Here is a 13981-nt window from a genome sequence, read left to right on the forward strand (position 1 = left end):
TATGTATTTACAAAACGACATCGCTGTTACCAGAATCGTGCCATTATAATCCATCTCAATTGGAGCTTTTAGGCAACCACCACATACTCTCTAATCAACTGAAAACGGAAACTGGAAACGGGTCTCAGTTCTACCACACATTAAATGTGGTAGTAACCAATAAGCGAACAATATATAGAACAGAAGATAAAGCAAAACCAGGAGGAAAGCAAAAACCATAGCTTTATTAACATAAACAATGAAAGCTTTGAATTTGAGCTTACCTATTTCTGCTTACAACACTCAAACTCTTCAAAACCCAAAATGTTTTCTTTCTCCAAATGCAAGAAATCAATCACGGCCACTACACCGCCGCTTTCCTCAACTTCTCGCAACAAAAACAGACTTAGCTGTCAAACAGGAGGACAAATCCGTAATCGAGGATGAAATTGAACCCTTGCCGGAGGATCTCCGGCCAGAGTTGATGCCGCGACATGTGGCGATAATCATGGACGGTAATGGTAGGTGGGCTAGGCAGAAAGGCGGGCTTGCATCGATGGGACATGAGGCTGGTGGACGGACATTGACGGATATTGTGAAGCTTTGCTGGCAATGGGGGATTAAAGTTCTTACTGTTTTTGCGTTTTCCTGCGATAATTGGACGAGGCCCCAGGTTCATTTCCTTTTCTTTATTTTTTTTTTTTCCTTTAAAGCTTTCAAAATTAAGCTAGAAATCAATTTTCTTATTGGATTTGATTAGTGCAGGTGGAGGTTGATTTCCTGATGAGTTTGTTCGAAAAATCTTTAAAATCAGAGATAAATAATTTTGTGAGGTAATTCTCTCTACTTCGAACTTCAGGATTTTGTAATTGAGGGTGTTATCGTTACAAAATGGCGAAATTACAGTAAAAACGTCGAAACAGAGTGAAATTGCAAAAACTTACAAAATTGAGGATATTCTGATTTGTTAGGCTTTAATTACATTCCAAAATCCAAATTGCTTGTCCCATCCAAACTGTTGTATAATTACCTTTTAGAAAGCATGAAAAAGACAACTTTTAACAAACATGATTTTGACTTGCCCAAGAAAGCATGCAATCAGAAAATTTTGCTGTTGTAGTTCCACTTAGTGCTAGAGTCTCTTTTTTCCAATCTAAAGATTAACTGAAACGAGCTTTAGTTTAATTAGTGGTACAATAGTTATCTTTAAACTGTGAAGTTGCAAGTTATAACTCCATTAATATCCTCATTAATCAGGAAAAATGGTATGCATCTTCATGGTATAGCTAGTGAACAATTGCATCTTTGGAAATGCATAGGATGATTTCATTTATAATCTTTATTGGTTTAAGCATATTTGATATCTAAGAAGTTGAATTTATATAATTTCGTGTTATAGGCAACGTATTCGAATTTCAGTTATCGGTGATTCATCAAAGCTTCCACAGTCTCTGCAAAGATTAATAAATGAAGTAGAGGAGACCACTAAAAATTTCTCAAAACTCCACCTTCTGGTGGCGGTTAGCTACAGTGGGAAATATGATGTGCTAAAAGCCTGTAAAAGTATTGCTGCTCGGGTAAAAGATGGTCTTATTGAACCAGAAGACATTACCGAAAGCCTAATCGAACAAGAGTTGGAAACGAATTGCTCTGAGTTTCCTTCACCTGATCTATTAATCCGAACAAGCGGGGAGCTCAGGATCAGCAACTTTTTGCTGTGGCAACTGGCTTATACTGAACTTTTCTTTGCAGAAGAACTCTGGCCTGATTTTGGAAAAGAAGGATTCGTGGAGGCCTTAACATCGTATCAGCAGAGGCAGAGACGCTACGGTCAACGGCTTTCATAGTCCAATACCTGTAAAATGGGCATTCGTTGCAGTGAATAGCATTTTATACCATTCATATGTACGAATATGAGGTCAAGCTCCAATCTTGATGAATTGTGCTTCAGCTCTGAAATATTGGATTCAAACATAGCATGGTCAATGATGCACCTAATCAAAGTTTAGGTGCCTGATATAGATATGCAAAGGGAAAAAAAAAAAACAGCATTATACTTTAATTAATACAAAGATAGAATATACTTTTTACCTTCTTTATAATTCTTATTATTTGCGAATCTCCTTAAATTTATATCATATACATTAATGTTTTTTATAATTTCGGAATAATTTATTTCCTAAGAAATTGATTAATATACCAAAAAAATTCAAATTATATTTTCTAGAAGAAAATAATTTCCTTCGACATATATCTTATACTTTCTCGTAGATATACCGTTTTGAATCAAATGAAGCTTAAAAGATTATATATATATATAGTGCAACTTTGACATAGATTAAAGAAAACTAGTTAATGTAGTTTTTTTTTTTTTTTTTCAAAATACCCATTTATCAATATTAAATGATGGGTGTATAATTGAAAATATAAATATGCATTTATTGAATAGAAGTGTATTAGTAATAAATTTGACAATAAATTATCTTTTAAAAAAGAAAAATAAGATTATATTTTGGTGCAAACCAAAAAAGAAATTGATTTATACGGACATTTTTCCTTTTAATATTTAGTTAATATTATCAAAATACTTAACAGCTACTGTAACAATTAATTATTACTGAAACAATTAATATTATTAAATATAATAAAAATAATATTGGATAGAGTTGTTTTCTATTGTAAATTATGATATTATTTTGTTTATGATATTTTTGAGAAATTAATTAATTAAAACGTCAATTATGTTTTATCTTATTTTTATTTTCGAAAAGTTAATAATTGTTTTTTATATAGGAGAATCAAGTAAGTATGTACATAGGTATTTGTTAGACAGTTAAGTCAACGTATAATATTCAAACTTGCAAAAAAAACAATAAATAAAACATAAATAATTATATATTCAATGATTAATGCTCAATAATTATTTTTTTTCTAAAAAATGGTTAGATGCTTCATCGCGACATTCCTTATCCAATGATTAGGTGATGGATAATCCAAATTTAATCAGCACTTAATAATTTTTTAAATAAAGACTTTGGATAAGTGTAATTTTGTCTTTATACACTGACGCCGGTTTTTAAAACCGTGAGTCGGCGCCAACCGGTTTTCGCTTTCCTCTTCTCTACAATCCCGCCTTTTCAGCTGCCTAATTACGTCATCTTTAACTCACTAACCCCACTTATCTTACCCTTATCAACCACTCCTTTCGCTCTTTTTACTAAAATACCCCCTCTCTCTCTCTCTCTCTTTTTAATTTTTTATTAATATTTTTTAATTTTTTATTTTTTATACTGAAAGTAAGTGAAATGGTAATTATATATTTATCCGTGTTTGATTTTAATTGGCAAGTGATAATTGATAAGATAGAATAATTCCACGTCAGTTAGGAAAATAAGATAAAAGCATTGTCGGTACAATTTCAAAAGAGGGTAGAATTGTAATTTAAGTAGGTTAACCTCCTGTCTTCGTTAACTGACACTGGCAAGATGGTTTAGCTATGAGGTCTTCGTGGTTTTCTGTTTATACGAGAAAGGTTTTCATCAACAACAACGAAACTTTCAAAAATACCAAAATACCATTCTCTTCTTCTCTTTATAAGCTATCGATGGGAAATTTTGTTCTTGAGCTTAAAAACTAAAGCTTGCTAAGGGTTTTCATCGATTGGTTTCTGTTTGTTTGATGGGAATTTCTTCCCGGAAAAATTCAGGTCATGGGAAAGTTGTCTTTCAGAGATTCTCTCAAAGCTCTCGAAGCTGACATCCAACACGCCAATACACTGTAATACTTTCTCTGCCTTAATCACTCTGTAATTTCAATTTTTATTTTATTTTTAATTTTTGGTTTTGGGTTTAAGTTTTTCTGACGAACTCGGATTTAATTTTTTTTACTGAAAAAGGAATAGTTCTGTAATTAAAACAAATTCATAAAAAATATAATGAATGTGTTAGAATTGTATTGATGAATTGTTATATTCATTCATATACAGTAAGCAAGTCGGACTTGAACGCGCCGTTTTTAGATGATTTGCATTGTGATGGGGTATATTATTTGTTTCCTGCTAAAGATATTCTGAACTCGTATGATTTTAGTGCAAAAGAATCGATTTGAATGTTGATATTTGGGTAGGCCATCTTTCGATATATAGATATTGAAACAGAAGAATAACAAATTATATCACTTTCGTTCTTATTCTTTTCTGGGATGTGTTACAGTTCATGTTCCACATAATTGCAAGGGCTGCAAAGAAAGGTAGCCAATCAGCATTCTTGTAAGAACTGGATGCATTGTTGTGTGAACTTATCTCCTCTCCCCAGATTGTTATATTATGGCATTTACATTGCCCTTATCCTTTGATTGAGAGTTACTGTTTATTTAATTCAATTAACTCACCAATATTGGTATGTGATCTTTGGGTCACTGTTGCAAGCAGGGACCACGCTTTTGAAAGGTAAATGCAGTGAAATATGGTCAGATGGGGCGACCTGCAGCCCGTCCTTGCTTGCAACTAGGATGTTTACATTGTTTTAACTGGTTGCCTGTGAACCATAATGGAATATCCTTACCTTTATTTCAATGCTTAGTAGGCAGTAAATGGATACTGGATAAGATGTTACATTGTTTGATCTGTCCTTTTGTAATTCTTTATGGTCATAAAATAAAGCACGCCACACAAGTGTCATCATCTTTCAATAATATTTAAATGCTCCTTTGTCTGCATAAACTATTATTCTATAGCAGTTTTTAATTCACTTTTAACATCAAGAAAATATGGAAAACTCTCTGTCGTATTCTTGCAATCATCACTCTTCATACTTGGGTTCAATTTGAATGAAACTTCCTTTTTATGTTGATAATTATGTTGATCTATATTAGTCTAAAGATTACTTCTGGCCCACAGTGTTGCTTATATCTCATTGTGCAGCGAGGTAAATGAATGTCTGGATTTTACTTATTGTGTGGTTTTACAGCCCATATTACCCTGTTGATAGGCTAACTGCTGGATATTATATTGAACCTTTTCCACTCTTTTGTTGATACAGTGCTTTAGATTATCCACGAGAGAATGATGGAGCTCGTCTTCAGATGAGATTATCCTACAGTCCAGCCGCTCAATTTTTTCTTTTTCTTGTTCAGTGGACTGATTGTCATCTCGCCGGTGCACTTGGTTTGCTTAGAATTCTTATTTATCTGGTACATTATTCATTTCATTGCTTTTTTATGTTGCATTAGAACCGCTTCAACAGTGTAGTAATAATATTACAGCTTCTTGTTGGGTGTGACAATGTGGTAATTTGTGCAGACTTATGCTGATGGCAAGACGACAATGTCTGTTTATGAAAGGAAAGCTAGCCTTAGGGAATTTTATGGTACGCAGTTTTCTGAGTATGTTACTTTTTGGGCTCCGTTGAAGTTGAAAGTTTATTTTTTTTATATGCTAAAAAGTTTGTTTTCTCTGAATAGCGGTGATATTTCCTTCTATAATGCAACTTCAAAAAGGAATCACAGATTTGGAAGATAAGAAACAGAATGAGATCTGTAATATCAGATATAAAAGAAAGGATGAGTTGGAGAGGGGTAAACTCTCTGAAATTGACATAGAAAGGGAAGAGGAGTGTGGGATTTGCATGGAGATTGGCAGCAAAGCTGTATTGCCCAATTGCAATCATTCTTTGTGTTTGAAATGCTTTAGGGATTGGTAAGTTCTTTGTCAATTTATCTTAAGCCAGAATGCATATTCAGTTCATCCCATTTTACTAATGCTAGAATATCAAATTTAGATGTATCTTCTTTCAGTGTCTTCTTAACCATTGAAGTTTGTGGCTTTCATTGATCTCTCTTTTTGTGACGATATTGTTACCTTGTAATGGAAGATCACATTTTTCTTGAATATTTAATATAGCACTTAATAGGAACACTGAAAAAAGTGCATTATTGAAATGCTTTCTGATAAAAATTGGAAAATAGTTATCTCTTCAAAGAAAATATTCCACCTCTGTTGTTTGACTTTGACAAAATGTCTGGTGCCACAAATGTGTATGGTTGACTGGTCTATTACAATCTAGAACTTGGAGAAGTTTCCTAACTAGATGAGGGATTTGTTGTTTGTGGCTCTTAGATTCTATTCTTGTCCTAATGACTTTATTTTTTACTGATTTATTTTGAAGCTTAATGCTTCTTTTGTTTGTTTGTTTTTTAAAAGTACTTTTAACTGCAACCTGATAAGGTGCTATTTGGTGTTCATCACAGGCGTGAGCGATCTCAGTCATGTCCTTTTTGCCGAGATAGTCTTAAAAGAGTCAATTCTGGTGATCTTTGGATCTATACAGATAAGTGTGATACTGTTGATTTATCCTTAATTTTGAGAGAAAATTCTAAGAGGCTTTTCATGTACATTGATAAGTTGCCTCTCATTGTTCCAGATTCTGTAATTGTTCCTTATGATTCTCACGTTAGGTGAGGGTTTCTATGCCGGAAATCAGAACTTGTACTGTATGATAACTAACAGCTGTATATATTTAATGGGAAGTTCAAAAATGTAAATGTCTTCTTGGTTAATGAATCATTGGGTTCAAAGCATTAGGTTTTGAGAAAAAGGGTTTTAAGTACACTAATTTTCTCTCAAACGGATTACTGAACCTTAAATTACTAAACAAATTTATCAGGAGAATTGTGTTCGATTGTTTGCTAAATGAGATAGGGGAGAATTATATTTTTGTCCTTATGTTTTGACATAATTAATTACTTTATCCTTGTATTTTAAAAATTACAACAATTTATCCCTTTAGTTTGGTCCTGTTAAGAAAAATTATGCTAGTGAAATTATGAGACTAACTCTATATGTATTTGAATTAAAAAGGAAAAAATTACATTGTTGTCTCTATGTTTTGACATAATTAATTATTTTGTCCTTGTATTTAAAAGTTGCACTATTTTATTCCTGTAGTTTGGATTGAATCTCCAACAGTGGACTCAAAATAATGGATGGAAGTATATTTTATTCCAGTTGTTTGGATCCGTTAAATGTTCGAATCTCAAACAGTGGACTTAAATAATGGATGGAAGTATAATTTGATCAAGACAAATAATAAGGATGTAATTTTTAAAATACAAAGGATAAAAAAAGTTAATTATGTTAAAATGTAAGATAAAATCAAATTTTTTTATGAGAAAAATAAAATGAAATTTCAAGAACTGTATTTCAGTTTCTATATACAAATTACAAAGGGAATCAAAAATCAAACTAAATGAATAAATATAGTATTCTTCCAAAATTCACAAATTCTGCTGAATTACATTTGATCTTGAGCTTGGAGACGCATATAGTCTGCGTAAAAGTGAGGATGGTTTTCTTCTGGATGAGCAACATAGGCATAACCTCCATGGCTAGAGATGTCAAGTCCTGCAACTTCTTCATGCCTTGATATCCTTAGTATGTTAAGCTTGTGAAGAGCATAGAAAAGAGGCCCCATTGTCACACTAACCCAAAACACAATCACTAAAACCTCAACCACTTGGGATCCAATTAGACCCCACCCCCCACCCAATACAAGTCCATATGGCCTAACCACACCTAGTTCACCTGACTCATAAGCTTGAATCACAAATTCCTCCTTAGCAAACAAACCAGTGAATATCAAACCCCATGCACCACACCCACCATGCAATTGTGTTGCTTCTAGTGGATCATCAAAGTGCAATTTCAATGCTAGGATGTTTAACCCAATGAGGATCCAAGCGGAGAAAAACCCACAAACAATTGCAGCCCATGGCTCAACCACAGCACAACCTGAAGTTATTGCAACAAACCCGCCAAGCACTCCATTGCAAACATCTAATGCATCCCAATGACCCACTAATAACCGCCGGCCAAATAGGGTAACAATTCCGGCCGTTGAACCGGCCAAGGTTGTTGTCACGGCAGTCCGGCCAATGGCGGTCCAGTTACCTTGATCATTTGTATTAGGGTAAGGTACAAGAATCTTATCAAAAGAGCCAGGGTTGAACCCAAACCAACCAAACCACAACAAGAACGTACCAAGTACAACTAGAGTCGCATTATGTCCTCTCATTGGCACAGGTTTTCCAAATGCATCAAACCGGCCAACCCTAGGACCTTCTATTACAGAACCCCAAAACCCAGCAATGCCACCCACTAAATGAACCACACCACTCCCAGCAAAGTCAATGGCCCCAGACCCAAACAACAAATGGCTTGAACTAGGACTTAGCCAACCAGTTGATGACCAAACCCAGTGAGCCACAACTGGGTAAACAAAACCAGTAAGAAAAAACGAGAAAACAAGATAAGCACTAAACTGGGTTCTTTCAGCTATTGAGCCACTGGTAATTCCAGCAACTGCAATCGCAAAAGCCCATTGGTAAAGAAAATAGCTATAATCGTAACTAGTGTTTGGAATATCTTTAAGAGCGAAAAACGTTGTACCAATAAATGGGTTAGAGGAATTAGAGCCAACACCAAAGGCAAAAGCAAAGCCAAAGAGATAATAAGAAATGCTTCCAACAACTGCATCAACAACATTTGTAAGCATAATGTTCATGGCATTCTTGGCTCTAACCGAACCAGCACATAGCATAGCAAAACCAAGTTGCATAACAAAGACCAAATAAGCAGAGAAGAGAAGGTAAATTGTGTTAATGGAATCTGTGACACTTTGTTCCCAGGAGACCTCCATGGCTGGTTTGAGAGACGGAGGAAAAATGGAGATGGTTGGTATAAGTAGAAGAATTGGAGATATGGTGAGAGATCTTTGCAACTTTTAAATTATGTAAAAGACTAATCAGTAGTATGTTTGAATGGTAGTTACTTTGTGTGGCTCTGCCTACTTGTTATAATTTTTATGTTTACGTTCATTTTAGGTAGGACCATTACATTGAGTTGTTGACTACTGACTAGCAGTGCATTGTAATTCACTGACTTGCACGAAACGGATAGCCTTAAAACTGGGTCGTTTTGGTGTATTTGCACATCTTAACTAACACGTGAGTGCTTAATTTATTGGTTGACCTGAAATGCATGGTTAGCCTTTTCACGTCAATTGTTAATTTTGGATAATTAGTCATCACTTTAGTCAAGTTTCACGATATTAATTGTTTTAATAGTTATTAACTGTTTTATTAGTTTTTAACATTATGTACAATGTAGCTAGCTTTTAACTTTTAATATGTTCAACAATGTTAGTTGTTCGACAATGTAACTAACTGTTAGTTTTTAACATGTTCGATAGACAATGTAACCGTTCTAGCAGCTGTTAGTTATTCTATTAGCTTTTAATATAACTATTAGTTATTTTCTTACATGTTTAAAGATAATAGTTATTTATATAACGGTTTAAATTAAAAGCATTTAGTTTAATGGGTCTAATTGCCAAAAAAATTTGATTAACTTCTATGAAACATTAAATGTGTTTTAATATTTCATAAAAATAATATTTCATAAAAAGCTAAGTCAATCTTTAAAAATTATTATAAAAATTATGTTACGGAACACTGTAAAATTATTACTCAACGTGACCTTTGTTGTTAAAAGAACTACTCTGTCAAAGAAAAAATTAACTCCTCACATTTTTGCAAATTCACTGAAGGAGGGTTTGTTCTGCAAAAAGTTCGAAATCAAATAAGCACTACCTTTTTTGATAGTTTAACAATACATTCCATTATACGTGACAAAGTTCTAAAATATTTACATAGAATAGTAATAGTATTTCGAATTTGTATTTACAGCTAACAGTTTCAGGAAGAACTAATAAGCTTTTATGTAATTTGCGTCGTCTCCCGCAGGAATTCGGCTGGTGAGGGAAGGTCTCATTGTAACAATGGCAGATCTATTGGCTCCAGCCTTAAGAGCAGCCTTTCCAGCTTCCAAGAATCTCCTAACTGCATCCTCGGCGTATCTGTTGGCTTCACCCACTGTCAGGCTTTTGCCAATATCTGGGTATGTATTTAAGACATAATCACCATTGAGCTGCGATGCAAGCTGGATCAGTTCAACTTGAAACTCAGATAGGCTTAGATCCTCCTTTGGTCCTCTTGGCCTCAGTGATGTTACCACCTCCGGCAGAGTTTCTGCACCCAGATTTCAGGGTTAACTTCAAATATTGATTTCTCTAAACATTAATGCCTAAAATCAATAAATTGCCTCCTTTTAATCATGGTCATGGTTGTGAGCGGGACAATCAAAGTGTGTTTTTTTCTTAGAAAAAAAAAAAAAAAGATAACCACCACGTCAATTTAGTACTCAATTTAATTATCTGGTAGAAAGACAGTGAAAAAACAGAGAGAGGAAAATAGTGTTCTATTGCCTCACAGAGAGAGGACCTTAACTTTGTATTCATATGCAGAACATAGAGACCTTGTTTCCTAATTGGAAGTCATTTTAACCGTCTATCAACTTGCATATTACTGCAAATGAATTTAATATCAAGCACTCATCAACATATATTTTACAACTCCCATCAAAAGTTTAAATCTTATAGTAAATCGAACATGTAGATGCAAAGGAGGTAAGACTTAACAGTTGATCTACACAACAGAGCAGATACATTCTAGGCGTCCAAAATGAAGTAGATTAAAAAAAGATAAAACACAATAAAACTTCATTACTATGATCAAAATAATTGATACAAACCTGGACAATCATCACGTGGCGTGTCACGAAGGTAAAAGTAATCCTCAAAAGTACCCGCCCATGCATCTCTCTTTGTTAGGAAGTTTGACTTTAGGTTGAAAAGCTTCTTCACAGTTGCAGGGATAGAAGAATGCTCGAATTGTGAATGTGGTGATGGCCCAACAGGCTCACGGATCACTGTGACAAACAATCATAGATGAATCCATTGGCCAAATGACATGATTGAGATAGAGAATTATGAGGATACAGGTCTGCAACTGAATAATTTATGTCTATTCTCTAAACTAAACCTCAATAATACGTATAGAATATGAATAGAAGGGTCGACACTCGAATAGAAGAGCATTTAAAATCAAGGTGACACTAGGTAAAACATTATGAAAACCAACAATAATGTCAAATTCAAATACCTATTTACATCTTTACATATGGACACTATTGCAACATAGTACACCATGAGCAATACAGCAGAAAAAAAAAAAAAAAGAAGGTGTTGGCCTAATAAAGGTCAAGGACTTGGATTCTCAAGTCTTCAATTTTTACCAATATTAGAGAATGAAGAGCTGAAAAAAATTAACGTTTGGATACTCAAAGGGGAGGGAGAAATTAACTGTTTTTACATCTAGATACAGCCCAATCTCAATATTAATATAACTAACTGCTTTTCAAATTTAGAATCATTAAATTTAATCGACTGATAAGTCAACCAGAAAGCAACCAAGACAGTTGCATTACCAAATCCAGCCCAATAGATACCTTTTTCCTTGTATAAGAATTAATGACAGTACAGATTTTCTGGTGAATCTTCAAGTTCAAGTTCAAAGTTATTAATCAATCCGCACGTTTTACAATCAGGGAAAAATAATTGCAGGTCACATGCTTAATCAATCATCTTTGAACTGAACATTTTTACCCACACGTTTTTTTTAAGCAATACAATATATTACATAAACAGAGAATCACGGAACAAACCTCCAAGTTAGCAAAAGTGTAAGAACTTACCAGTGCCCTTTTCAATCCAGGGTGACACCAAAATGGTGGGAACTCTGACACCCAAACGGTCAAACGCAAAGAAAAAAGGTTCAGGCCCGATGATCCCATCCGGATTCGGCACGCCGGTGACAGGAGTGGGCACATGATCATAAAACCCACCATGCTCATCATAAGTAATCAAAAGCGCCATTTCTTTCCACTGGGGGCTTGCCCTTAAGGTCTCATACACTTCCTTCACGAACTTCTGTCCAAGTGACACGTCATGCGACGGATGGTCATCATTCGCCGGAAGAAGCTCGACATCGAAGTACCGCTGCTCCACCACCACATAGTTCGGCAACTTCCCTAACCTAGCATGGCGTTTGAACTTCAACGCGTAGTCGTGAAATTTGACTACATGCTTCAACTTTCTAAGAGACGAGAAGAAAAGAGTAGCAGGGATATTTTGGTAATAAATCCCAAATGTATGCCCATTTTCGTCCAAGGAGTCAAAGATTGTTTTCTGAGGGAATCCATGGATAAGATCTTTGCGTACGTTGCTTGACGCTCCATGAGAAGTCGCCGAATGGACATAAAACCGGTTCGGTTGGGTTGACGCCGGCACCGACGCGAACCACCGGTCGAAAACGGCGAATTCATTAGCTAACGCAGTATAAACCGGTAACCGACTGGGTTTAAAACCGCTCATGACAATTCTCGACTTATTCTCGCTCATGCTCTCCGCTTGCTGTGCGAACCCGTTCATCGGAGCAGGGTTAGCGGAGGTATCATTCGACCCGAATATCTGTTCTCGAATGGCTTGGATAGAGTGGCCTGGGTCCCAGTCAACGAAAACAGCATCATCGGAGACGAAGACTTCATCAGAAGTTGGATCAGAGGCGATGATCCGGTTGGATTCGGTTCCGGTTAGCCCATCGATATCGGGTCGGGTTGACTTGAGCCAACCAAGAATATGGTCAAAGGAACGATTCTCCATGACTAAAATCACTAGAGTTTTGATCGGTCCTTTGATTTTGCTTTTGTGCCTTCTTCTCAAATTATCAAAGTCCAGTGAATGAGAAGAAACTACTAAGTATAGAAAAAATATAAAGGTGAGGGATATTCGCCGGCTATCCATTTTCCGGCGATTAGAAATGGAAACTCCTTTACTTAATTATTTGTATGGTAAAAGAGAGAGAGGGGCAGACGAGAATTAATATGGAAGGAGAAGAAAATGGTATATAATATATGGTATAAACCATATGCCATACGTAAATTTTTATGCTTTACTTTTAAATTAAGATTAATTATTAGGATTTCATATAATGTGACGTGACGGAGTTAGGTTCACATTTCAGCGGTAGACTTTTCTTAAGAGATTTTACCAGTAACGGTTATATGTAATACAAGTTTCAGTTGAAGACTTGATTATAGTTGTTTACTACGCAATGAATCAGTGAAAATAAGAAAATTTGAAAAAATAATTTCAAACCTTTTTTTTTTTTTATATGGTCCGAAATATTTTCATTTCGATAAAAATTTTTATTTTTATTAATTTATTTTATAAATAAAGACATAAGTCAGGTCTGAACAAGTCCACTTCATACCTTATTTTTATTTTAAAAGTCTCCACTTCATACCTTATTTTTATTTTAAAAGTCTCTTTATTTTATGATTTTAGAAAAGAAATTTGGTGAGCTGAAATGGGAAAATGGAATTACTGTGGCCTGCAAGATGGCAATAGAAATATTATAGCTCGAAAGGAGATAATCAATAGTTCAATCGAACAAAAAAGAAAACAAAGAAAAAGAAAGAAAAAGTTGATTAAGTCATTGTCAGCATAACTCCAAATTAAAGGACTTCATAGGGTGTGAATTCTACAATTTATTTCCTTGGCTGGGTCTACATTAACACCATCAACCAATCAATAAACCAGCCAAACTTCCAATATTAGGTATTCTATTCAACTTAACCCTATGAAGCTGAGACTTCAATTTTAAGGTTAATTTTAACAATTGACATTACTATTTCAGACTAAAAATGATTCAATGAATAATAAATTTTAATATTATAATACTATTTTTTTCTTTAAAATATTAATTTGAAAAAAGATTTCAAACAAAAGGGCTTTTCAAAAAAAAAAATTCAAATAAAATCAATTTTGAACCTATAAAAACTCATATTATAAAAAATTGAATTTACTGTATTAATAGAGTTGCTTGAAATTTTTCACTCCAAATTAAACCAAACGGGCTTCGATTACGAGTCCAGACACTTTTAGTCAGCGTATCCGTATATGTCCATCCTTCGTAGACAAATATCTTCGAACAAAACATTTCAAAAAAAAATTATCTTGGAGCAAATGGCACTTTTTTTTTTTTTGAA

At 34.4% G+C, this 13981-nt stretch overlaps 4 protein-coding genes across 4 annotated transcripts; 2 read left to right on the plus strand and 2 right to left on the minus strand.

The window, feature by feature from the left end:
• Positions 1 to 107: 107 nt before the first annotated feature.
• On the plus strand, positions 108 to 2074 carry CPT4 (Undecaprenyl pyrophosphate synthetase family protein). Its single transcript, XM_089721442.1, has 3 exons — positions 108 to 652; positions 745 to 812; positions 1379 to 2074. The coding sequence occupies exons 1-3, from the start codon at positions 239 to 241 to the stop codon at positions 1824 to 1826; spliced, it is 930 nt and encodes a 309-aa protein (XP_089577568.1). The 5' UTR covers positions 108 to 238; the 3' UTR covers positions 1827 to 2074.
• A 1388-nt stretch (positions 2075 to 3462) lies between these two features.
• On the plus strand, positions 3463 to 6538 carry LOC149495943 (RING/U-box superfamily protein). Its single transcript, XM_089721443.1, has 5 exons — positions 3463 to 3756; positions 5019 to 5169; positions 5279 to 5345; positions 5440 to 5674; positions 6226 to 6538. Exons 1-5 carry the CDS (start codon positions 3689 to 3691, stop codon positions 6434 to 6436), a joined length of 732 nt encoding a protein of 243 aa, XP_089577569.1. The 5' UTR covers positions 3463 to 3688; the 3' UTR covers positions 6437 to 6538.
• A 665-nt stretch (positions 6539 to 7203) lies between these two features.
• Positions 7204 to 8792, minus strand: LOC149495944 (ammonium transporter 1 member 3-like). The gene is given in 2 exon segments (XM_089721441.1): positions 7204 to 7313; positions 7316 to 8792. Coding segments are annotated over 2 exon segments (1419 nt in total). The 5' UTR covers positions 8673 to 8792; the 3' UTR covers positions 7204 to 7251.
• Positions 8793 to 9586: 794 nt separating this feature from the next.
• NPC1 (non-specific phospholipase C1) lies at positions 9587 to 12858 on the minus strand. The gene is made up of 3 exons (XM_089721440.1): positions 11627 to 12858; positions 10625 to 10801; positions 9587 to 10062 (listed from the first exon to the last, which is right to left on the minus strand). The coding sequence occupies exons 1-3, from the start codon at positions 12732 to 12734 to the stop codon at positions 9740 to 9742; spliced, it is 1608 nt and encodes a 535-aa protein (XP_089577566.1). The 5' UTR covers positions 12735 to 12858; the 3' UTR covers positions 9587 to 9739.
• Between the last annotated feature and the right edge of the window lie 1123 nt (positions 12859 to 13981).

Source organism: Jatropha curcas, chromosome 5, assembly GCF_041381405.1.
Source record: "Jatropha curcas cultivar XTBG-Jc1 chromosome 5, XTBG_Jcur_1.0, whole genome shotgun sequence".
NCBI classification, from domain to species: Eukaryota; Viridiplantae; Streptophyta; class Magnoliopsida; order Malpighiales; family Euphorbiaceae; genus Jatropha; species Jatropha curcas.